Source organism: Solenopsis invicta, chromosome 8 (assembly GCF_016802725.1).
Source record: "Solenopsis invicta isolate M01_SB chromosome 8, UNIL_Sinv_3.0, whole genome shotgun sequence".
Lineage (NCBI taxonomy): Eukaryota > Metazoa > Arthropoda > Insecta > Hymenoptera > Formicidae > Solenopsis > Solenopsis invicta.
In genome coordinates this window covers 21,957,592-21,985,526 of record NC_052671.1, presented here as the reverse complement: position 1 = coordinate 21,985,526, position 27,935 = coordinate 21,957,592, and the positions used below count along the sequence as shown (strand labels likewise).

At 32.1% G+C, this 27,935-nt stretch overlaps 1 protein-coding gene across 2 annotated transcripts in view; it reads left to right on the top strand.

Moving 5' to 3' along the window:
• The window catches only part of LOC105199871 (serine/threonine-protein kinase SIK3), an 81,984-nt gene that overhangs the window by 52,046 nt on the left and 2,003 nt on the right, over positions 1–27,935 (top strand). Inside the window, exons 10-12 of one of the 2 annotated variants that reach the window (XM_026135992.2) lie at positions 9,061–9,195; positions 12,344–12,565; positions 18,537–18,727. In XM_026135992.2, coding sequence (XP_025991777.1) covers positions 9,061–9,195; positions 12,344–12,565; positions 18,537–18,727 — 548 coding nt within the window. The remainder of the gene's footprint in view (positions 1–9,060; positions 9,196–12,343; positions 12,566–18,536; positions 18,728–27,935) is intronic. The other variant, XM_026135993.2, reaches the window with a different exon arrangement.

Sequence of the window (27,935 nt, the reverse complement as noted above, 5' to 3'; positions counted from 1 at the left end):
ATTTATTTCATGAAGATTTGAAGAAATATTTACGAGATATTTTATATTGAAATACGTTAGATTAAAGGATAAAATATTTTGTATTCCATTTTTGTTTATTTTAGTCGTACAACTTTTTTACGATGAATATTCTGAGGAATCGATGTAAATTAAATCTTAGGATTGTTTCATTTAAAACAGTAATAATGACTTGCTTGATCAAAAATGCTTCCATTTAAAAAGATTACATTTTCCATATCTTATTCTCGAGATATTTTAGAACGTTAATTAAAATGGAAAACCCTGTATTTACAATTTTAATCATTCTCTTCAAATATTATAATTTGTTAATTAACATTTATCCGTCAGAGGTACCTTGCGAATAAACATTCGGGCACGGGATTTTTTCTCTGTTTTGCGTTTTTTCCGTCTCATTTTCTAATGCTTTGTCTCTCGCTCACACTCACTCAATAGACGCGTCTGCGCATAATGAAGCTTGCCCGTCCATGCTCATCTTTGGAATTCGTGCATCTCTCTTTTATTGGACTCGTACTTCTCATTGTGAAAATACGAAACTAGCAATATAGGAGTATTACATATATGAATGTAACCAAAAATAATTTTAACTAAAAAAAAATTAAAATTTAAAGAAATATTGTTTAAAATTTTATGTTATTAAAAATTTTTTTTATATTTAAACATATATATTTACATTTATAGAAGTAAATATGTAAAAAAAATTACATTAATTGAGAAAATTATAAAATTATGTGCATATATAAAATTTTACATTATTTGATGTAAAACAAGGTTATAATATGATTGTTCTATAAAAATAAAAAGAAGTGTAAGTATTTTATATTTGAATGTATCAATGCATTTGTATGTGTGTGTATATATATATATATATATATATATATATATATATATATATATATATATTGTGATCATAAAATTTTTCTTCGTTATTAGCATGAAGTTGTACTTTGTCCTTTTTATTTTTGTGCATATTTTAGTTGTGTAAAATAATTTAAAATTATCTCTTTTGTAAAACTAATTCGAAGATATCTTCTAATAAAAAAATTTGTTATTTACTTCGCCTGATATTTATTAAATCATTATCTAATTATAATAATAAATCTTTGCAAACTGAAGTTTAACATGGTATCCGGCGAGCCTTGAATGAATTCTGGAGTTGTTCTGGAATTTATTGTATCCTGGAAAATTACCCATGGAATTTTAACATAGAATTTTCGTCATTTCTTTGTTCTAAAAATAAATTAACTTTGACGCATATAAATATACAGGGTGTCCCGTAACGCTTCATAAATATTTCAAGAAGCGAAAGAGGATGAAATTTTGAACTAAAAGTTCTTTTGCCAATTTTGGTTCAGATCATTATTTATTGAGTTATTAACGGTTAAAGTAGATCAATCAGATTGCGTTCAGCCGAAGCGCCCAGAAGCGTAGCATGCCGTGGGGCTCCTCGCGCTTACTGTAAACATTTTCCCGATTTTAAAATTTTATTCTAATTCTTCATATTAATAAATTATCAATCAATCAATTAATAAATGAGTAGATAAATAATCAAATCAATAGGTAAATGAGTAAGAATAAATTACAATTGAAAATTTATCCAATTTTTGATTATTTTTGGTTCTTATTATTTATTTATTTATTTATTTGTTTGTTTAATTCAATTATTTAATCCGTTTGTTCAATCACTTACTTAATTTCCATGGCTAACCTCGTAGCGATGGGGAAAAATTAATTACGAAATGTTTGTCATGGGTATAAAAGAAGATTATTGAAAAAAGCGTTATCAAAATAAATTGTATAATATATAATTTGTTAAACAACTTCTTCAAAAAGTGTTTTAACATGTATCACACATGATTATTTTGTTTTATTGTCGTAGAAACCGATGAAGTTATCCGTTTTTATTTAAAATCAGTTTTTTAAGAAACTTTTTAATTTGTTTGAAGAGAAACTGTTTAACAGATTGCTTGTAAACAATTTATTTTGATTAATTCTTGTTAGCATCTTAATATTGGTATGTACAATTTTATCTTTTCCTTATAATTCGATTAACGTTATTAACGTACATTTCTATTTTTTTTTTTTTTTTACAATCACGTTATTATTTTAAATCTAAGTTAAAATTTACAAATACGTAATTATTTAAATTCTCAATTGTCATATTCATTTTTTTGTTACACAGTAAACAATTTTTTGTTAATGTTGGCGAAACTTGATTACGCTCTACGATCAGACTTCACACGAGGAGTCGTTCTAACGATCCAACGCGCATGCTACGCTGCGCAGGCGCTTTCACTCTCCGTCCGTCTCGTGCGTCGCTCCCGCCTTCTTTTACTATTCACGCGTTGTATCGAGCTTCCGGATTAAACGAGTGATTAATCCCATTCTACAGAGTGATTCTTTCATTCCCTCCGCCACGTTCCCTGTCGTAACTCTAATAGTTAAGTTTAACATACATATTTTATTATGTACCAAACAGTTCATCCAAGTTTTTTTGTTAATTGAATTCAAGATAAATACATATGTTAAAAAGTAATAAAAATGTTATGTAAAAAATTAACACAAAGGAAATATAGTAATGACATAAATTGGAAACAAATTGTGGAAATACATTTCTTCAGTAAAATTAATATTAATTTAACGTTTTATAACTGTATTATTTGAATATTTTGTGTTAGAATTGTATTATTATACTTTGTGTTTAGTATTTTACATTTCTTAAAACTAAAATAACATTTACAGATAAATGAACAAATAATATTAAATTAATGTAGCTTTGAAATGTAAATTCTAAGCTAAATTAATAAAAGGCACGTGTTGACATTATTGATGTTAATTTTATTGAAGAAATGTGTTTTCAATTTGTTTCCAAATTATGTCATTGCTATATTTTTTTTGTGTTGATTTTTTTTACATAATATTTGTGTTACTTTTTAACATATGTATTTATCTTGAATTCAATTAACAAACATTTGGTACATAATAAAATATGTATATTAAATTTAACAAAAAATTGTTTACTTTGTAACAAAAAGATAAAAGTAACAATTGAGAATTTAATTAATTACGTATTTGTAAATTTTAACTTTGATTTAAAATAATAACGTGATTGTGAGAAAAAAAGATAGAATTGTACGTTAATAACGTCGATCGAATTATAAAGAAAAGATAGAATTGTACGTTACATACCAATATTAAGATGCTAATAAAAAATAATCAAATAAATTGTTTACAAGCAATTTGTTAAACAGTTTCTTTTCAAACGAATTAAACAGTTTCTTAAAAAACTGATTTTAAATAAAAATGGAGCTTCATCGGTTTCTACGACAATAAAACGAAATAATTATGTGTGATACATGTCAAAACACCTTTGGAAAAAGTTGTTTAACAAATTATTTATTCTACAATTTATTTTGATATTGTTTTTTCTATTATTTCTATCTATCTTTTATAACCATGACAAAAATCTCGTAGTTAATTTTTCTCCATCGCTACGAGGTTAGCCATGGAAATTAAGTAACTAAATGAACAGATGAATTAAATAATTAAATTAAACAAATAAATAAATAATAAATAAAAATAAAAAATAATCAAAAATTGGATAAATATCCAATTGTAATTGATTTTTACGCAGTTACCTGTTTATTCGATTATTTATTTGACCATTTATTGATTGATTGATTGTTTTATTTATTAATATGATAAATTAGAATAAAATTTTAATCCGGAGAATGTTTACAGTAAACGCGAGGAGCCCCACGGCACACTACGCTTCTGGGTGCTCCGGCTGAGCGCAATCTGATCAATTTTAACAGTTGATAACTTGGTAAATAATGATCTGAGCCAAAATTGGCAAAGGAACTTTTAGTTCCAAATTTCAACCTTTTTTGCTCCCTGAAATGTTTATAAAGCGTTACGAGAAACTCTGTATAAACAAAATTAGGACATTCTTAGTTAATTAAGACATTTTTTGCTTGTATTTTTAATAAGGCCTGAATAAAAAATAAATTGAAAATAACAAACTAAACATTGTCTTCTAAATTTCCTTTTAAATGATTATTAATCATAAAAACAAAATCTTTTAGAATCTACTCTACTGTTAAACATTACAATTATCTTTAATTTGGTCTGTAATTAATTTTTTAACTTCTGGAAATTCTTGGTTATTTAAATGCAATTTTAGCTTTTCAAAAATTAGTAGTATTAACAATCGTTACTCTTTGTTGCAAACCACACAACAAGTAAATGACTATTGCCATAACAATAAACGTATAAGTGGCCTTATTTAATAAGTACATTATTTATAAAAAAAAGTATATTTATTCCAAAAAGTCAGTATATATATATTTTTTTTCTATAGTTAGGAAGTTGAATAATATTATAATATGTTGTAATAAACCATAAAATAATTTAAAAAAACATTGCAGTGAATTTTTATAAAAATCGCTCATTTAGTGATCACAAATTTTTGTTACACTAAATAAATGTGTTACTGCTGATTTTAATTTCTCAGCCCTTCTTTATGTACTTTCTGACACTTTTTACGCATGTATTCTAAACATAAAATGCATTTTTAAGTGATAAATTTAAAAGTGGGGCCTTATTACTGCCTTATTATTTATTAGTACTGGGTCTTATTCGGATCAAAAATCTTACTAAACATATTTTACTATATCGTCTTAAAATTAATAATTAGGAATGGATTTAAAATTAATGTATAATTTATTCTTTATATACAAAAGAAATAGGTATAACATCAGGTTATTATTTAAAAAGAAAGGTTGTGTTTAGGTATAAGCCCTCCCTTAAAGATGGAATAAGATAAGTTACTAATAATGTCTAAAATTAAATTTAATATTTAAAATTATAAAATAGATTATAACAAAAAAATTATTATTTGTGTTGAACATTTGTTTAATATTGTTTACAAAATAATAAATAATACTAAGTTCTATTTGTATTTTTTAAATTCATTTGTCATACAGCATTCTAACTTGAATACAAAACATAATATTATCAATGAAAATTAATCGATCTAGAAAACCCAAGATTTTTTCTTAAAAAGTCCTAAAAATATCCTTGAATTGGTTAGCCAGATACCGCTGGACTCCATGTTTAAAAAGAAAAGTTACTAATAAAAATTATTCTTGATATCAAGTGTGACCTTATAGAATTATAGTATATCTAAAAAGTTCCAAGACTGATTTTTTTTGTGGACAATCATGTGACGCCATCTATCAGCCGTCAATGGAATTATTTATATACAGTCTTATATACAATCGTGCAAGTTTTGTTTGAATCGGATGAATACGTGGGAAGTAAGAACATTTTTTGTGTGTTTTTAAGTGCGGTTTTAATTTTATGATGAAGCAACAAGCTTGTATCAAATTTTGTTTTTTGGGAAAAATGCGATGGAAACTTACAAAATAAAGCGAATGGCACACGTCAGAAAAAATTGAACACATCTGGAAATTGGTTGCCCTTTCACGATAATGCACTAACCTATATCGCTGTGATTATTTCACAATTTTTGGTCAAACATCAGATTCCAGTAATCCACCTCCTTCCTCTCTCTCATATTTTCTTGATCTGGTACCGATGGACTTTTATTTTCTAAAATAAAAGGACAGTTTTTTGAAGATGTACCAACGATTCAAGTAAACGTAACACATGAAATCATTGAAATCTGATGTTTGGTCGAAAATTGTGAAATAATTACGGCGGTACAGACTGGTGTATTGTCGTGAAAGAGTGATCAATTTCCATAGGTGCTTCAATTTTTTCTGACGTGGTTCGCTTCATTTCATACGTTTGCAGTTTTCAAACAGAAAACAAAATTTGATATACGCTCGTTGCTCCATAAAATTAGAACCGCACTCAAAAACGAAAAATGTGTAAGATACCAAATATAGAATACCGAATAATAAGGATTTAAGTCAGACTATTGATGTACGAGAAATAAACACCAAGATGCTAGTGGAGCCTTGATCTAGCAGTGATAGTGTTAGCAGTCGGAACGACGGATCTCGAGTTTAAACCCACCCAAGTTCCTTTATTTTTCCAAGTATTTTACAAAAAATCTATATCGGAGCAAAAGGCATATGAAGCAGTAATAGCGGTATCTTGCAGATCAACGGACAGTATCTTACAGATTTTCCTCAGAAATGGGATGAAGATCACACAGGCGAATTGTGATTCACCTGCAGAAGGAGAGAGAGGTGCTTAGAAGGAGAAAAGAAGAATATACAAGGTGACCGGTAGTGGATAGAGGACCACCGGCGCTCATGGAAAATAAAAAATATAAAAAGAAAAATACAGGGTGATCGGCAGTGGATATAGGACCCTCGGCGCTCATGGAAAATTAAAAAAAAAATATAAAATAAAGTAAAATACAGGGTGACCGGCTTCGGCACAAGGAACCACCGGCGCTCCTGAAATGAAATGTAATAGAAGAGGATGAAGCTAAGGGAGATAGAAGAATAAAGACGATGAATAAATAGAAGAGAGAAAGACGACCATCCACGACACCATTCGAGGACGAATGGAAAGCCAGAATGGCCGAAGCTGTAAGATACCAAATATAGAATACCGAATAATAAGGACTTAAGTCAGACTGTTGATGTACGAGAAATAAACACCAAGATGCTAGTGGAGCCTTGACTCTAGCAGTGAGTGTGTTAGCAGTCGGAACTACGGATCACGAGTTCAAACCCACCCAAACTCCTTTATTTTTCCAAGTATTTTACAGAAAATCTACATTGGAGCAAAAGGCATATGAAGCAGTAATAGCGGTATTTTACAGATCAACGAACAGTATCTTATAAATGTTTTTACTTCCCAAGTATTTATTCGATCCAAACAAAACTTGCGCGAGTTGTACACAAGGTTTCGAGAAGTAATTCTACCGGCGGTCGATGGACGGTGTCACTTGACTGACAAGAAAATAAAATCAGTCTTGGAATTTTTTAGACTTTGTAAGTTGAAATTTATTTAGAAAAATACATAATGGCATAAATGCCATAAATTAATCCCAGAATTAAAAAACAATATTCAAAAAAGACTACGACAAAATATAATGACAAAGTTTAGAATACTATGAAAGAAGACGATATTAACAGAAAGATTGAATTCAAAGCTGTAAAAAAGTTATTTCTAAAAACTTACTCTCATTTTGCGATACTTCATATGAAATAAGACATTGAACTCGTCAAATTATGTTGGATTTCAGCTTCTGCATAAAAAAATAATTCGATATTAGAATTCTATATAAAGAGAGAAATGCGCAATTTCTGATAGATAATGTTCCTACTTAAATGAATTATAATAGGGACGCTATGTTGCTATTTGGCATCGGAGAGAAGAAAAGGAAAGCTACTTGATGCAAGTTCAGCTGAAAAAATCGATCTCTTATTATGGAACTAAAACAAGTTAAATACGTTAGTGTTAGGAATGGTAGTCGAGATCCGCATTTTTTTCTCTTTTTATATAGAACCTTGATGTTACAGCGCACAAGTACACATACATGCATAATATTTGATTAAAGGGTTTTTGCACATTGTTGCGCTGATTTTTTTAGACGATTTTGAAGATTTATTTGCAAATAAATATTTTTAAAAATTGTTTTTTTTATATTTTGTTCTTTGTTTGTTATTGTTTGAAGAATAATTTTCCATTTTTTAAATGAAAAATATGAATTAATAATAGATTTATTTGATTTCTATATTATTCATCGGTGATTGATTCTGGATTTCTCAGTGGATATGTGTGTGAAATTGGCAATTTTCTGTACTGCAAAGTTTTTTTGTCTCCAATAGTTCTATATTTCTGGATAGTTTATATAGTTTTGCGGAAATTAAAAAATAACATTAAAAAAAATGAGGTGCGACTTTTTGTGGCACCTCAAATTTCAAAAAAAATTATTTTTATTATGGAATTCTATAGTTCTCGAAGAGTTCTTGATAAATTTATAGAAAGATAGTTTCTAGCCTTAAACTATTCTGAGTTCTATTCAGCTTATTTGCATTTTCCGACAGTTCTGAACAACAATAATTCATGTCTGAAACAGCAATAATTTCAAAGCTTTCTATAGATTTTTTCTAGAATTTCTTTATCTATTTTTAAACAATTTATAAATCCGTGTGCTGCACCTCACTACAAAAATGAAGTACCGTCCTATATTAGAAGTTCCAGGCACTTTATTGGTATTTTGCGACAGTTCTGTAACATTTCCAAAGCTTTCTATAAGTTTCGTGCATAGTTCTGGCCTATATATATTTTTTAACAATTTTTAAACCCACACGAGTATCTCTCTACAAGAGTAAAGTATCATTTTTCGATTTTGAAGGTCTTCATGATGTTGTACCATTAATATCAAAATTTTTTCTAAATTTTATTAATGCTACACGAAAGTATTAACTTTTAGCTTTAACATATATTTTGTTTCATTTTGATAATTTTTTGTTCTCAAAATATAGCAATATGAAAGCAGCTTTTTTTCCATGAACACAAATTCGTTAAAAATTTAACTACCACAATTTTTAGAAAATTGGCGTTAAATAGACAAAAATGACAAAATTGTTGTTTCTTCAAATGATATCCAAATTTGGACAATGGATTTGTGTTCTGCAGGCAAAGATACGTAGAAAATGACTATTTATACTTGAAAAGAAAAGTCAAATTTTGTTATTTATATTTTTTTATAAAACACAGATAAGAAATCCATCTTGAAACAATCATAAATAGAGAACCAAAAATAATGTCGAAAAATATTTATCTCTAAAAAATCTCTTAAAAAATCAGTACGATTAAATAGTAAACCCTTTTAAATTAATAAGCTCTCTCTTTCTCTCTCTTTTTCTCTCTCTCTCTGTCTCTCTCTCTCTCTCTCCTACATTTTTATATTATTCCTAATTATATTTTAATCTCCTTATTTTTTAGCATTTGCACATTATTTATATTTTATTGAGTTTTATTTTTGATTTTGCATGTTTTTTTGTGTCCACTGCACTCCTGTGCTCTCCTTGGTTGGTAATATGCATGTAGTTATAAACCCGGAACTGGTAATGGAGGTAGAAGCTAGGATGAATAGAGCTTATCTACCATCGCGACTGTTACCAAACCTTAGAGGATCAACACTTCCACACCACAGGAAATCTTCATTATATCATACTAGTACTGGTAATAGAGATTTTTGCACTATTGTTATTTGTTAATTTTTTTACATAATTGCAAGATATGATTAGGATTAAAAATTTATAATTTTAATATTATTAAAATTTGTTAAAAATTTATAAATTCTATAATTATAAATTTTATAAATTAGAGAATTTCTAATTTATATGCATATCAATTTTGAAATATCAATTTTTACAGTAATGATTTTTTAAATATATTTGGATATAATCCTAGTGTTTACAATCTTAGATTACAATCACTCAATAAAATTATTTCATGTTTATAAAATATAAAAATGTAAAAATTATTCTAAGAAGCATCTTTTAAGACGATGATTTTTTTACAAAAATTAGCCATTATTTAGTGAAGAAATAATTAGTAATTATTTACAAAGGATTATTTTATAATAACTTCTATTTTAAAATGTAAGCAGTGTGGAATCTTGAATTATTTTAATCATACACTTTGGATTAAACAAAATTAAATTGTGTTTGCTTTTTTGGATATGTTATTTTAAAGCATAATAATTTTAATTATATTATAATTTTATTTAAAAGATTTAATAAAATTTTACTATTAATGTGTTTAGCATGCTTATTTAGCAACATTGCATATCTGTACACCGCATAATATAAAATGTGGCAGGTATAGTTTGTTAAAATTATCATTTTAATAATATATTTTTTATTTTGTAATTAGTATTTTCTTGTTAAGGCTCCTGACTCCTCAGCCGAGAACTCCGCGTTGACGGTAGTGACGTAATGTCGCAAACAAAATAAAATTATTAGATGTGAAACGTGACAGGTTCCGCGGCGAGTAATCACGAACCTTAAATATGAGCAATGATTCATTTTTTTGTTAAAATTTGTGCGTGCACGCACATACATACACAACCTTTTTCATCATACGTAATATTATATACGTGCATATGTGTACACGTGCATATACTACACATATAATATGTGATATATTGTACATAAATATGAAAAAAATTTTTTGTAATTTTTTTCTAATTTTAAGGAGATAAGAATAATTTTGCCCTTTAAGTGTGCCAGAGAAATATTTTATAAAACTTTTATAAATAATTTTATTATTAAAAGGGGAGGTTTTCCAGTTTTTTCATACAATATGAAAACTCGATCATATTTTGAGAATAAAATTATTATTAATATGCAGGCATTTTTAACTTTTTTTCAAATTTTTTTAATCGTATACTTTTCTTTAAATAACTTTATAAAATAGCATTGAATCTTACGAGAAGGTGAATTTTAAGTAATGTAATTGCGAACAAAATATAAGAATTTTTAAATTATTTATAAGAAAGAATATGTGAAGCTTAACTTTTAGAAGCATATATGTTACATTTTTTAAAAATCACAAAAAAAATTTTTTTTTCTGATTTTTTTGTAACTTTATACCATGCATTATTTTGAATCGCTGAATTCAAATCTGAAGTCACAATGGACTTAATATGGCTCAAAATTACCTAATTTTAATTTTGTGTAAAATGTACTATAGTACAAAATTTTATTTAAAATTGATATGTAGAAATTTGATATCCATGAAATTCGATGATTTCAAATCGGAAGTCAAAATTTACGAAAAAAATCAAAATACAAGATGGCGAACCAAAAATCATAAAAAATTGATAAATTTCCAACAAATTTAATATCTGATAAATTCCAAATTTCACAAAATTCCTATGTAAGAAAAAATATATGCTTCAAAGGGTTAAAGAACTTTTGGAATTAAACAATTTTATCATTTTTATGTAATTGTATAAAAGTATGAAATGTTCATAAATTATACAATTTTTTAAATATGACGCCACACTAATAAAAATATGATAATGTTGCTTGTTAATAAATTAATATTATAAATTTTAAATTAATATTATAAATAATCCTTTTTTAACGTTTTTTACATTAATGTTTGTTAATTACTAACTTACCGATTGTAATATTTATTTTGAATGTGTGTCTATGTATACACAGATTGACTCTTAAAATTGCAATCGGTAATTCATCTTTTATGAAAAATCGTTAGGACACCATTAAAAACCCTGTATATAAGGTGTTCGATAATGGTTGTATTCACGTTTTACCATAAGAGATGATTTACTTCTTTAAACTATTATATAAATTACATGGAGTGTAGTCGGTAAGTCATGGTTAAGGCGCGCTCTTATGGTAAAATGTAGATACATTATTGAACAGCCTGTATACAGGATGTATCAGTAGAATCCGGACAATTTTTAAATTAAAATTTTCGCCATATAATAACTGTGAGCCGGCAACTAGATAGCATTCAAGTAAGTCTCATCCATTGGGAACAAAAACATAACTTAGTCATGGTCGAGCTGGTTAAGCAGTGTCCATAACCAGAGAGCCGTGCTTGTTGAAAATCTTCGCGCGGGACGTACCGTGTCCGGAATAATAAAGTTCTCCGATTATCCGAAATCGATAGTTTACGATATTATTCATCGCTATACGGCTTCCAAAGGGTCCAAAGAAGGTTCTTAGACGGCCACTTAGTGCAGAATCGGCTCTTCGGAAACATGAAAAGGTGTCGGAGTAAGGCATTTTGACCTACTAACAGCCTGGACTTTATCCGCTGGATTATTTCGTGTTCTGCGTGTTTGAGGGACACTCCAACAAGACTCGACATCCTAACGTTGCATCGCTGAAAGCCGTTATTGAGGCATCGTTCGCGTGTATGGCAAAAGAATTTTTGACAAAGGCATGCGCGCGCTTCCGGCCCAAAATTGAAGCAGAAGGGGGCTATATAGAATAAAATTGTTTTTTAGGAATGCCCTAATCCAAATATAAAAATATTTTTCATACGATTGTTATTTTTTATTAAAATAAATGATTCTGAAAACTCACAATGGATTTTTCCAGATTCTACTGGTACACCCTGTACGTATATGTATATATTAGGGTGTAATGGAAAAAAAAAATACATATAATATACATAGATAATATAAAATCATAACTACTTTTTATTTTTTTAAGCTGGAAAATCTCTCTAAATTTTTTGAAAATAATCCAAGTCTCTTAAAGACTTGGATTATTTTTAATTTAGATACAAATATACACAACCTATATTATGCTGAGAAAATATTTTTAATATATATGTGTATTAATTTTAGTAAGTAATAGGGATTCGTATAAGGAACCAAGTAGCCATGTTGCTACTGAAAGGTATTCACCTGTTCGTCGGGCATCAGAAGGATCAGGTGCTCCTGGGCCAGGCATCCAAGCACTACAACAAGAATATCAACAATTACAGAGATTAGCATCACCTTCACATAGTCCTGCGAGTATTCCTGGTTCTCCTGTACACGAAAGAGGTGTAGCAGCAATCACGCAAGGTATTAATTTTTTTCAAAATATTTTGTTAATTTAATAAATATTGCATATTATTATAATGTAATGCGCATTATTCTAAATTTTTATTGTGAATTTCCGGCTTAATAACAGGACTGCTACAAATCTGAAAAATAAAAAATGTGAAAAAATGATCATAAACAATTGTAAAAGCTGGAAAAAATCAGAATTTATTAAAGGAACATTCTAATTTTTCGACTGAAAAGTCTGAGGATTAAAAAATTTTTTTAATCATAAAATAAAAGCACAATATGATACATGAAATTTTTTGTACTATATTTTAAGGTGTATACAAAATTTTTTGTATTTTTTTATATAGATACTTAAATTAATTTAAATATTTATTGAATTATTTCTTTTCTTATAATGTGATAGTAGGGTCAGGTAAGGGAATTGTAAACAAATTTGATAAATTTTCACTGAGGTTTAAAATAACTTTTAGCTTGATTAAAATAATAAGGTTAATTTTGGGGTTTGGTAATACTGCAGGAGACGGTCTTTCTCACCGATTTTGATGAAATTAGGCTTATTTGATACGTTTTTACATGAAACTAACGAATCTGGCAGAAAAGTGTCGCTCTGTCACGTGAACCGAGATATCAATCGTTAAAGTTAGCGATTGTACAGGTTAGAATACCAGTAATCTCGGCGTAATGTAACGAACTGAGCATGCGCTGTGATAGAAATGTGCACGAAATCTGAAACGTTTTTTTATTAATAATTACATCACTGTATATTTTATTCCCCCCCCTCCCTGTTAATTATAAAATATATTATAAAAATGTTTAATAAAAAGTAAACATTGTGTTGGATTAAAAAAATTATTAGTTTTTGTACAATGTAGATTTTTTTTTAAGACATGAAAACCATTTATTTTATAGAATTAATTAATTTAATTAATAGACACATCCCACTTACAAACAGAAATTTTGAAACGAGGTCTACAACAATCTTCTGTGTGCGCGGGGAGGGGGGGTGGGGATGGGCTGGATCTCCCTTCTCATGGAAAGTCGCAAACTCATGTGGAGGAAGCAGTACATCTGTAGACCTCGTTTCAAGATTTCTATTTGTAAGTGGGAGGTGTCTATTAATTAAATTAATTTTATAAAATAAATTGTTTTCATGCCTTAATAAAAAAAATCTACATGGTAATACTGAAGGAGACGGTCCTACTCACCGATTTAGCTGAAATTTTAGTATTTTGTTTAGTTTTATACGTACAGTAAGAATCTAAAGGAAAAATCGTCGCTGTCAAGCAGGAAAAAAGTAAAAGACCAACATTTGTGAGGTTAGGAAATCTGTCACTGACGGCATAGAGGGATCAAGAGGGACATTGAGAACGTGTAAATTTGTGACTTTCCACTCGGAGTGAGCTCCCCCTCCTCCCGCCTTGTGACTTTCCACTCGGAGCGAGCCCCCCCCCGACGCCAAGGGAACGAAACATGGTCTACAGACGTACTGTTTATCTTGTGTTTTTAATTCTCAACTTCAAAAACACAAAAATGTTAAATTGAAGCAGGCAACAGATGTCTGCTTTACAGCAAAAGAAATTTTTATTTTAATTTACATGATACAGGGGACTTTTCACGAAGAGCGAGGTCCACCCCCATCCTATCTTTTCCACCCTCGCTCTCTTCTCCCCCACCCCCGGTGGCGATTAAAATAAAAATTTTTTTGCTGTAAAGCAGACATCTGTTGCCTGCTTCAATTTAACATTTTTGTGTTTTTGAAGTTGAGAATTAAAAACACAAGATGAACAGTACGTCTGTAGATCATGTTTCGTTTTCGTCGCGGCGGGGGGAGGGGAAAGGCTTGTTCTGAGTGAAAAGTCACAAATTTACACGTTTTCAATGTCCCTCTTGATCCCTCTAAGCCGTCAGTGACAGATTTCCTAACCTCACAAATGTTGGTCTTTTACACTTCATAACTTTTTTCCTGCATGAGAGCGACGATTTTTTTTTTTTTTTAGATTGTTACTGTACCTATGAAACTAAACAAAATATTAAAATTTCAGCTAAATCGGCGAGTAGGATCGTCTCCTTCTGTATTACTATCTACATTGCACAAAAACTAATAACTTTTTTAATCCAACATAATGTTCTGGCAAATACAAGCACGTGTAGTAAATGTGGCAGTGATATAATTATTAATAAGCATTTTAAATTTCGTGTACATTTCTATCACAGCGCATGCTCAGTTCGTTACATTACGCCGAGATGATTAGTATTCTAATCTGTCCCAGAAAACATTTTGCGGGTAAACGTCCAGCAAATCACGCGCAAAAGAGATTCCTATAACGCAAACAAAACCTTATCCAACTGCGTCGTCATAGCGCTAGCAAAACACTAGCATACTTTGTGCGCAATTTCAATAAACGATATGCACGCAAAACGCTAGCACACTTTGCGCGCGATCTCAATAAGCGATGTGCATGCAAAACGCTAGTACACTTTGCGCGCGATCTCAATAAGCTATACCCTGCCGAAAATGTGCTATTAAAATCGATTTAAAAAAAGTTAATTTGAATTGATCGGAATTTCTGCACCGAAAATACGGTATTAAGACCGATTGAAAAATAAGATCCAAACCCAGATAGATGTATTAAAACAGAATACATTAATGTAAACATAATAAATGTTTAGTTTACAAAAAAAATATTTTTTGTATTCTTTTCGTTAAAAAAGATTTAAAAAAAGAAAAAATTTGAATTAAACATTTAATTTATGTACAAGATTAAATAACAATACAAATTGTTATTTACATGTAAAAATATAAAATTTTATGTGGAACAGCGTTTCACACACACGCTATGTTTGAAAAGAATGAGAGCGAATATTCGTCTCGAGGTTACAAAAAGCAGCTCCTAAAAGTATCACTAAAGTATGAGCTGACGAGTTGGCGGCGGTGGCGCCTAGAAATAACGCCTGTGGCCGCACTCAACTCACGAGAAAATCTCCTGCGGCGTGGCCGCCTAGCGGTGGCGTTAGCACTCACTTGTTAAACCCATTTCAATCTGAAATTACAGAATTTCATCTTGCTGACAAAACTCACGCAAACCGCGTACACAGTTTACATGCATAAGACGCGCAAACTTTGCGCGCAAAAAATGTTATCTGGGTGCAAGCAACTTACGAGCAAATATAATTATCCAATACACCAGCAAATCACATGCAAAATGGTATCCATTTGCATGTGATATGCTGATGTATCGGACAATACATGAGCTTAACTAATTTGCGGGCAAAACTCACGCAAACCGCGTGCACAGTTCACATGCATAAGACGCGCAAAGTTTGCGCGCAAAAAATGTTATCTGGGGAGCAAACGATTAGCAATATGTTAGCCATCTGCATGTAATTTGCCAGTACATGAAACAATACATGAGCTAGCCACTTGTAAGCAATATACACGATGTAACACGTTCTATGAACAAAACGTATGCAAATCTGTTACAAAGTTTGCATACACATCGCGCGCAAAACTTGCCAGCAAGAAATGTTATCTGGAGTACAATCGCTAATTTTAACGATTAATATCTCGGTTTGCGTGGCAAAGCGACACTTTTTTTGCCAGATTCGTTAGTTTCATGTAAAAACGCGTCGAATGAGCCTAATTTCATTAAAATCAGTAAGGAAGACCGTCTCCTGCAGTATTACTTGAGGTTTTAAGACATTATTTAGCCTTCTACAACATAACCAGGTAAAGCATACCTTAATATATTGTTCTAATTGACAATTTTGTAAGTTTACATTTACCCCACATGTTCACATTTACCCCACTAACTCGGGGGTAAATGTAAACTGTGATCTCAGAATATGGAATGGCTAAAGATATAGCATGAAGGGTAATTGTAAAATAACACTTTTATGTGATTTTTGAACATCCTCCTGACCAGTTAGGACAGCGTTTACAATTACATACGTGGCACGTCTCGCCGCCATTGACAGAGTGCATTCGTCCGTTCCGTCTTGCCCCATGTTGCACGCTAATGACAATGCGCCATCTATAACTATTCTATTTCTATTCCGCGCGCATGCTATGTATTTAAATAACTATAATTGTATCTAATACCCCACACCCGTGCGGATCTCGATAATACACGGGACCGATAGCACATCACCACTGACAGCAGTCAATGCCTAGAGTTTTTCCATTAGTTGGGTTAGATAAGTCAAGATGATTGGTTGGTGGGATCTCATCCCTAATACCTTTCAATATTTTTCGGGAGAAATGTAAACACACATTGCTTCTTATTTGACATGCATTGGAGTAATTCCACTTATTATAATCTGTTTTAGAGATGATAACAGATGTAATAAACATTAGTAGGTATTCAACTTACCTATGAATTAGGCAGGAAGCAAATTTTCTTTCTTCTGGAATTTTCCAACTTGCAAACAACTAGACACAGCGATACAAACTGTTCTACAATATGTTTAGCTCAAAAAAGAGAGGGAAAGTGATGTCAGTAGAGTCCTATACAGGGTGTCCCAGACCAATGTATAAAGATTATCATGATGAGGTAGAAGGGATCGAGATAAATGAAAAAGTCTAATACCATTTTGCGATATTTGCAATAATTTTTGAGTAATAAAATATTAAGGTCAGCCGAATGACACCGCGCGGAGAGACAAGCGATCGCTGAGCCGTAGGACCGCCCACTACGGCCCGATTGGCGACGGTAAATGGCGCGCGGCAAGGGAAAGAATAGCTTGGCACCGTACCGCGTTGAGACGGGTGGTCTTACGGCTCAGGCGACCAACCGTTTGCTTCTCCGCGCGCTCTTATTCGGCTAACTTTAATATTTTATTACACGAAAATTATTGCAAATATCGCAAACTGTTATTAGTCTTTTTGATTTATCTCGATCCCTTCTACCCCATCGTGGTAATCTTTATACATTGGTCTGGGACACCCTGTATAAAGAGAGAAGCGACATTGATGTCCGAAGCTCTGATTGGTAATCTGATTGATACTTGATTGGCTAAGCGAGCAGCTATATTGTGACCACAGCTGTTTGTAGAATGATACGAATGGTGTTTGAGGGTGTTTGATGACGTTAGAGCGGTCCCAAAATAGCGGTGGAGGACTCACTTGGATACTGAAGGTTGTGGTGGGGGTTCGATGTCGCTTTTCTCTTTATATAGGACTCTAGATGTCAGCTAAAAATATGAATACTGAATACAATGCTACCAACAATTTTACCAAATTTTTCTCCACTCTAGTTTCATACCAACTGTTTCCAATTACCTCTAGTTTACAATTACCCCACCTGACCCTATTTATTTTCAATAATGAGGTTGTTAAAGTAGTTGATACCTAGATAAAAAATAATTTAGTAAAAAAGTAGTAACCGGTCGCTTCATTTATTTAAATATTTTTGCATAAACAAAAAAATTCCAAAATCGGTTGTGACAGCTCTCATTAGTTTTGTAGCAAAATTATTTAAGTCGGTTAAAAGATACGACCTGTAGACTATTTTGAACAGAGTATTCTCCGTTTCGACCACTGTGCGGCGGTCTAACTTTGAAGCCTCATAATTTGAAAAGTATTTAAGAAAAATAAACTTTGTTATAGTGTTTTGAAAAGCTTTCGTCATCAGCTATTAGATTCTGGAATCAGAAACAAAGTATTCCATAAAAAAAAATTTTTGATCTTGGCCTGACTTAGCGACTTTTTTCAAGGTCAAACTGATATCATCAACAAATAGACCATTTTATATCACAATTTATGGTACAACTTTTATCTGAAACATTTTTACAAACATACTTAGTTTTCAAAATAATTAAAGGGGCTTTTTATATACTCTGTATGTGTGCGTGCGTGCGTGCGTGCGTGCGTGCGTGCGCGCGCGCGCGTGTGTGTATAATACAGTCTATGTACTTAAATATAAGAAAAATTTTTTGGCGAAAAAAAAATTTGAAGTTAAGATGTTTTTTTTTTGTTTATCCATAGGTCTCAGTGGTTTAACTACGACATCGGGTAGTATTGTACATGGTACGCCGGCACAGCCACCGGCCACACCTTTAGATTTAAGTCCACTTAGACATCATAGATCACCTGCGACCACTCCTGTGAGTTACTCTCCCAGCAATAGCCCAGCATTGGATATGATACAAGAAGAACATCCTGTAGAAATATCAAGGGTATGTATCACTTTATTAAAGGTATAGCGATTTATGTTAAATATTTTAAAAAACGTGCATTTATTATATTTATAAATGATATTCAAGTTTATCGATTTATCAATTATAATAATAATATTTGAGGAATAGATTTTATTAATGCAAAAAGTACCAAATACAAAAAAATGCATCGTTTTATTCCTATCATTCAAAATCAAATAAGATTCCATGATAATCAGATTAAAAACAATTTATGTAAAAAATAGTTTAAATACAACATAAGTTGTATAAAACACATTTATTTTTAATTTAAATTAAAATATAATTTTTTATTTTGTAAATTATTAATATAATATACTGTAAGTGGGAACATATGTAAGTGGGGGAATATATAAATGCAACACATGTAATATTTAATATAAACTAATATGTAACGCGAATTACTCATCGACACGCTTCGAGCTTTTATATCGTTTCGGTGATATCAAAGACGATCTCTCATATACTCCAAAAGACGGTCGGCACTTTGATGGAAAGCGTCTTGCGAGAACAAGATAATAGCTTTTTTAAAAACAATATATTATGATATTAGCATCGGCATGCTAGTCGTCGACTTTTAATGGCTGTCGCTTTAAAGTCGCCAATCATGCGTGTGTTCTTATTGGCCATTTCTACTATTCAATCCTACATCTCGACTATTCTGTAAAAGCATCAGTTCCTGATGTCGCTTTTCGTTATCTACTGTTTTTTATAAAGAATCAGTACTCCAACTGTATCCTTTCGATAATTGTTTCAACTGAAGTAGCTGTTGACTGCGATTCTTCGAGCACGAATATATTCTACTATATTTGATAGTACTAACTACACTACACGGTATTTTTATAACTCTATAATTTATAATAATTCTTACAAAAATCAAATATACACTCAGTAAAATTAAAGGATCACCTATTCTGACTCCGAAAAATAGGCGTAATTCAAGAGAATATAACTTTATCAAACATAATCGTAAAAAATGTTAAAAAAAGCATTTTAAAGCTTGAAATCTTTAGTTTTAAGATTGATAGGTCATTAAACGATTTACAGATTGTTTACGAAGTTACGCGGATTTAAATGGGGCTGCATCAAATCTCAAAACTTTTTATAAACTTTGCAAAGCTCCACGACGTGAAATAAAAATTGCACGTAAATGCGGTTTACAACATTTGAAAGCGTAAATCCTTACTTTTTATTTGCGTATTTGCTGAGCGTTGTACGATTTTTATTCACTGAATTATTCAATATTGAAACAGAAAAGGCTATTTTTGCTTCAGTGTTGCATAATTCAGTGAAACAAAATTGTACAACGCTCAACAAGTACGCACATTAAAGATAAAGTTTCACGCTTTTGAATGCTGTAAACCGTAATTGCGTGCAATTTTTATTTCACATCGTGGAGCTTTGCAAAATTTGTAAAAAATTTCGAGATTTGACGCATCCCCATTTGAATCCGCGTAACTTTGTAAACAATTTGTAAATTTTTTAATGATTTTATCAATCTCAAAACTAGAAATTTCAAGCTTTAAAATGCTTTTAACATTTTTTTACGATCATTATTTACGATATTTTTTGATAAAATTACACTTTCTTGAATTACGTCTATTTTTTAGAGTCAGAATAGGTGATCCTTTAATTTTGCTGTCGAGTGTATAACTTTAATCCTTACAAAAATATTTTATAATATTTTATATATCTCAAAATTATTTTTGTTTTTGTTTTCATCTGGATGGATTTATTATTGGCACATCTTATTGTTAGTTATGAAAAAGAAGTTAACTGTTTAGCCACAAGTGCGAGTTGAACGCCAGTGCTGTATAGCTCGGCCTTGCAACGCGACCAAATGGAATTAAATTTTAATGATATTAGTAGTGCGATCAATACTTTTCATTGGGCTTTATACTATGCAACTTATCATATATGTATTAATATAAAGTAATATAAAATAATTGATTAAATTATGTTTTGCGAATGTTGTCATGCAAGATCTGGGGGAAAAATGTCTGAGTATTAATTTATAACTTCCATGAGCAGTATTAATTTACATCTTCCGTTCTGTTATCGTTACGTGAACAACATTGTTTTTGTCGCTTCGTATGATAAAATTAATAACATTTTGGAAACATTTAATAACTATCATGATTGTTTAAAATTCATTGCTAATTACGAGAATAGTTGTTTGAATTTTTTGGACATATTACTCAAAATAATTAATTTTAAAAGAGTATTTGATCAGAAAGATATCTTTTGTTTTTTTCAGCCACCTCTAGTACTATAAAATTGGCACTATATACAGTTTTGTTGATAGATTCATCTATTTCTTATTCTTATCTTTCTTACCCATAGTTTAATAAAAAAAAACTCTAAAGTCCTACATCGAATTACTTTTAAACAATCCTCTGGACTTTATTTTTAATTTAATTAATATCAGACATTAAAAAATATTTTCTTCCAAACTCAATGTTAAATAAATATACGAAAATAAAATAAAACAGTGTGAAACGTCTTTCGAGAAAAAGAAATTTTTGGTTTTTTCATACATAAAAGGCTCAGAATTTATCGTCCTCGACGAATAAAATAAATTTAAAAATCGAAATTAACAATTATCAAGGATTATAGAAGCAGAGCTGGATCGTCGAGTTAATATAAATTAATTTTGTTCTACACTTTTCTACATCATTACACTTAAAACAAAATTAGATTTTTAATGCTAAAATAAAGTAATGATAAAAATAGAATGACAAAAAACCAGTACACAAGTTAAGATCTTTATAAGTGTATTTTGTATATGTATCAACATTTTATGGTATTCTTGATATTTCAAATATCATTATATTAACCCGTCACACTTCCAAGTAATAACATAATGGTCACATGGGGTCCACTGGACCCCCCCTACACCAGAATCAGTCGCCATTTGCCAGCTTTTTGATATTTCGTCGCAACAATTTTACTGGACATACCTTGAGGTCTATTTTTTATTATCTAATAATTTTTTTTTTAATTAGAATTTAACATAGTGAAAAAAATTAAAATAGAAAAAACTGCAAAATTTGACTTTTTTACAAAAATATTGATAAAATTTTTAATTTTTGAGATAATTCTACAAAAATTTAGGAGTATATTCTCAAGAGAGTATACTTTCAGATAAAAATTAGTTTCATAGAAGGTTGTTTGATTTTGAATGGTCTGTCTACCTTTAAAAAAGAAGGACGCGTGGGGTCTTTTGGACCCTGTGTGACCATTACGGGTTAATATTTTAACATATAACTTTCAAGAATATCATGTATCTGAATTAATTTTATACACTAAAGAACAAAAGAATTTTCTGTTAAAACATTTCATTAATTTTTATCTTTGAATTCATTTTTGGACATTTGTCTTTTCAAGAAATTATTTCATTAGAATGTGAGAGAAAGATCTCATATGTATCTTTTATTCTATATTATGTAATTTTTTCAATTACAAGAAATAGAATTTCGCCGCGTTTATTTGCCATGGCGCGTAAGTGAAACTATTAAGATATTTTTTATAATATTTTTGAAACGTTGCTACAATTTTACTAAAGCAATATTGTAAAAACATCTTTGCAATGTTCTTACAACATTGCACTGCGACATGCAGTTTTGCAGCAATATTGCTGCAAGCTTATGTACAGTCACATTTCTGCAAAGAGGACCCTTTACAGTCATGGACTGCTCGCGACAAAACGAGTCAAAAGTGCTACTGTGGACGTGCGCATTGAATTTGATTACAAAGAAAATGTGCCAGCGAGCACTACCATCAGGGTTGACATGTTTTAAACACAATGTTTAAAATAGTGTTTAAAACTTGTTTAAAACAGCGAGCTTTGTTTTAAACAATAGTTTAAAACTGTTTAAATCATGACAAATAAAACAAATTATTTAGAAAAATATTCTAAAACAGTAAATGAGAGTACGGCCAGTGAGAGTCAGCGCGGATATAATTGCGCAATAAAGACTACTTATAAAATTAAATCAGTTTATTCATATAATAACAATAGACGAACGTTTCAACTCTCTTTGGAGTCCTCCTCAGCCTCCTTAGTCGAAACGTCTATTGTTATTATACGACTAAACAGATTTAACTTTATATGTAGCTTTTATTGCACAGTTAGGGTTACTACACCAGTCAATGAACAAATAAGAAATACACCATGTATTTGAATTATAGTACGCACATAAAAGAGAAAAAGATATCCATTGAATACTAAAAGCTGCTTATTTAGTCTTTGAAATTATCATACATTATCTTTAAAAAATAAAAAAGGAATAATAGTTTTGATTTAAAAAGTTATAATGCTGGTACTTTTCCGGTGCGGCGGGAGTATCGGGATATCTTTCGGTGCGTTGGGATATCGTGATCGGTTGCTCGGATGTACTCGTCGGATGCCAGGATTTTTCGGTAGTAATGAGAACTCCGTGTTGAGTACAATAATACAAACGTAACAATATATTTATCCGATGTAGTTGAAATACACAAGTAATAATAAGGCATCGGAGTGCTCGGTTAAACAATAATCGGACCCGCGCAAAATAAAAGAACGACGATTGGTCGGGCCGGACAAAATATAATTCGCGGCACAACTTAATATTTAACAAAAAAACGGATTTGGATAACTAAAGAAACGGAGGGACTGGTATTATGCGCTATGCGCTCGGAGGTAATAATCGGAGTTGCCGTGAAGCGGCTAACTTAAAGTGCGGTTAAACGTGATTGGCCCGCGCGACGGACGGTCGCGATCGCGGAATCGGCGGCGCGCGGTGCAGCGGACGATTCCGCGATACGCGAGAGTGGTCGACGTTAGAGAAACTAAGTGGTCTCACCCTGCGGGATGTTGTCACCCCGTGGGGAGTAGGTTTACGGATTGAGCCGGAGGACGGCGTCGAGTAGTCCCGACAACGGTGTTGGTATCAAGAATCCCCGAGAACGGACTTGCGGGACTGATGGTTCCTATTGGTCGAGAATACCCAGCCGCGGAAACGACGAGTATACCCGTCGCGGACGGAGGATGGGATCGGCCGAGTATTCCCAGTCGTTAGGACCGACGAGTATGCCCGTCGTGAGATAGTTGGAACGAGAATGTCCGTTCCCGAGGAAGTGCTTGAGAATACCCAAGCTAAGGAGCGCCGAGGATACCCGGCGTAGGAGCGGAGTAGGTGCGAGATTGGTGGCTCGGAGCGATCTGATTTCGGCTGCCCGCTGCCGGCTTATATAGCGGTCCGCGCGGTCGGACGTACCAATCAGCGCGCGCAGTTGGGCCGGCCGGAGTGGGAACGCTTGCCGAACGCGGCGCGCGGCACGCATGGTAGCGCGTGATCGCAGCAAGCTTAGCCGAGTGCGTGCACGTGCTCGGTCTTATACGTTGTGTTCGGCGTTTGGACCGGAGTGGCGGTGCGGCAGAGGGGTGTAACGTTACAAAGTGAAAAAACGTAAAAAACACCAGTAAATGACCGATGAGCATCAATTAATGAATGATGCGTACTAGTGAATAACCAATGTACAAATTTTCTTTTCAAAATAAAAAGAATATTTATTTTTAATGAAATTGTAACAACCTGTGTTTTGTCCGAGCGCGGACGAGCTCAGGGAAGCCAGGGCTCGAAGGAAGGTTGCCGGGTTAATTAATTCCGAGATCGGGCGTGCGTTTAATGAGAAACTACTTTATTTGAGATATGCTGATAATATGCGCACGTAGTTCGGGGATACACGAGGTGTATCCGCGACGGTACGGTGACGCGATTTCACAATAATAAGACGCGGTATTTACAGAACGGAGATCTATTTACATTCTCTCGGTCGCTCGCACTCGGCCCGCGGCCGGTATGAGAGAGCGCACGATAGCGCGGTCTCGCTCACGCTTGGTTCGGTGTCGTCGCGAGGGTTCCACGGTGTTTACGTCGTCGCCGGCCTTGTCGACCCGCGACGCGCGCGGGTCGGGACGCCCTACGTTAGAAGCCGCGCCGGTGTTCCGCAAATTCGCGACAGGTGCGCGGCGGGATTCCCTTAGTAGGGAATCCCCGACGTGAGTCGGTGCCGGCTGCCTCGAGATCTCTCGATGGAGGCAGAGATCTCTTTACCCCCTGGGTGGCAGTCGTTACCGTGGACTCTCGGACGGAGATGGGTTTGAGGGAATCGTTGAGATCTCTCAACGGTGGCAGAGCTCGCTCTACCACTCGGATTCCCTAGGTGCCGGGAAAGCGGGATCGGAAATCACCGAGATCTCTCAGCAGTGACAGAGCTCACTCTACCACGCGGATTTCCTGGGTCTGGCTCGGAGGCTGGACCGGAGAAGAGTCGATCTCTCTGTGAGATCGTCCGCCTTTTATACCCCGATCTCGGAGAGTCGGGGATGTTCGAGTGGAGCTCGGTTCTTCTCGGAATACAGCATCCCCGCTGCTCCGAGATCGGTCCGGTATCGCGCTCTCGCTTGAGCGTACGCCTCTCTGTCGCTCCAACGCCAGGAGCATGCGAATCCGTGCGCGTGCGCGCGGACTTCGGGCGTTTAACGGCGCGCTTGTCGGACCGTTCGCGCGCGCGTGAGTGAGGCGATTATCGGCGCGTAGCGCCTGTTCGTCTGTCCGGCGGGTGTTCGGCCGGACAGGGGAGCGGTTCGTGGCCCCAGGGGGAACGATGCGGAGGTGCATCGTTACAAAATGAAAGTACATATTTTGTTAATTAAAACTTTTTTATTTAATATTGCACGTAAAAAATTGTACATAACAGATTGCACAAAAAATATTACAAGAACAATATTCTTTGATATTAAACTAAATAATGTAATTTAACCTTTCTAATAAATCAATTAATTATTTTTAGAAATTGATTTTTGGCACAAAAAATTTTTTTAATTTTCAAAAATTAATTGATAAATGGATTTTCTCGTTTACTTTTTTTAAAACGGATTGAACTGCATCGTGTACGTCACTTGTATGTATTGGGAATCCTAACTTTGCTTTGTGAATAATCCACGTTTTAATTCGTTCTTCTTTTGGGTAAAGAACAGGCGAAAGTCCCATTTTTCTTTCAATAGGTACTTTATCGTATAACTTATTAAAAAAGGTACCTTTTGGTATCTTATATAGCTGCGATGTTTATTTATGGTTGTTTTATCAATACATACACTGTTAATAGTATCTTGCAATGCTTCTTGTGAATAAGTAAATCTACAATATTTTTTTCTTATTTTTTGCCTGATTATTTGACATCGTATTCAAGAATCTAAAAAGAAAAATAATGACAAAAGGAAGTTAACCTCACTATCACTTTGTTTATATTTATAATATATCTTTCGTTTTAACCATATACTTAATAGCTTTATAATCATAATAATTAAATTTTTAAAGTATACCTGATACTTTATTCAGGATTAATTTAGGGAATGGCAGTCAGTCTGTTAGGACCGATTTACTAACGAGAAATAAGAAGTAAGAAAATAAGGGGGAGTTAATTAAAAAAAAATTATTTCGAAAGAATAATATTTAAAATAGTTTATTAAAAAAATTATTAAATTAAGAATTTTGTTTATAATTAAACAAGGGAAAAAATTAAATTTATTTTGTTCATTTGAAATTAGACTGGCAAAAGATTCAAATATTCGCATAGTTCAGAGCTACCAAATGCTGGCGGAAGATTCAAATATTCGCATAGCTCACAGCTACCAAATTATTTTGCTTGTTTAAAACATGTTTTTTTGGTTACTTAGAAAACACAAATAAAACAGAAACAAATTGTTTTAAATAAAAAAATGTTTTTTTGTTTAAAATGAAAAAAACAAATTTTTTGCCAATCCTAGCTTACAAGGGAAGAGACTTGGGATTTTGATCCCAATTTTTTTAGTTATTCTGGAGACGAAAAAAAAGTTTACGTTTTCCGGCGTTTCATCGAATAGGCCTTAATTTCGAAATAATAAATTTGTGAAAATTGGCTATACCGCGGCGCGCCATATGAGCCTTCCCGGTAACTGTTTTCCCAACCAGTGTAGTCGGCTCCGTGCGTTAGGTGCTTGCTTCACAATCGTAAGATCCGGGTTTGCTTCCGGATGTGTGCATTTTTTTCTTTTTTTTTTTTTTTAAATAAATGTATTTATTTATCTTGATGATATTAATATAGTATGCAAATTTCTAAAATAGAACATTTAATTTAATATCATTTTCTAAATTTCAATTTAAATTTAATTTGAAGGGAATTTGAATTCAAGTAATAATATTTGAAATAATAAATAGGTAATAATAATAATAATATATAACTTATTTGAAATGGATAACATACAAAGGCAACGTATCTAAATTTTCAAATTGTTTAATTTAATAATATTAACAGTATTTTAAAATTCTAGTTTTTAAAATAATTAATCGTAAAAGAAGAATAATAAACAAACATCTGATTGTGAATGTGAATGTAACTACTTTTATTACAAAAGTTAATTATTTAAGTATTGCAGATTTATTAGAAAATTAAATTATTTCGATGGGGAACAATTACTTGGATGATAAACATCATAAAAACATGAAAGAATTTCGGCTTTATAACCGACTACATACCTGCAAGGGGATTAAAAACCTCTCGTTTATTTACCATTTTATATCCGCTTCTTTTACTAGTGTTAAATTTAAACAATTTGAAAGTTTAGATACGTTGCCTTTATATGTTATCCATTTCAAATAACTTATATATTATTATTATTATTACCTATTTATTATTTCAAATATTATTACTTGAATTCAAATTCCCTTCAAATTAAATTTAAATTGAAGTTTAGAAAATGATATTAAATTAAATTTTCTATTTTAGAAATTTGCATACTATATTAATATCATCAAGATAAATAAATACATTTGTTAAAGAAAAAAAAAAGAAAAAAAAATGCACACATCCGGGAGCGAACCCAGATCTTACGATTGTGAAGCAAGCACCTAACGCACGGAGCCGACTGCACTGGTTGCGAGAACAGTTACCGGGAAGGCTCATATGGCGCGCCGCGGTATAGCCAATTTTCACAAATTTATTATTTCGAAACTAAGGCCTATTCGATGAAACGCCGGGAGCCGTAAACTTTTTTTCGTCTTCAAAATAACTAAAAAAATTGGGATCAAAATCTCTCACTTGATCCTCTTGTTAGACCGAAAAATAATACTTCTTTTTTCTTGTGCTACTTACATATCGGTCAACT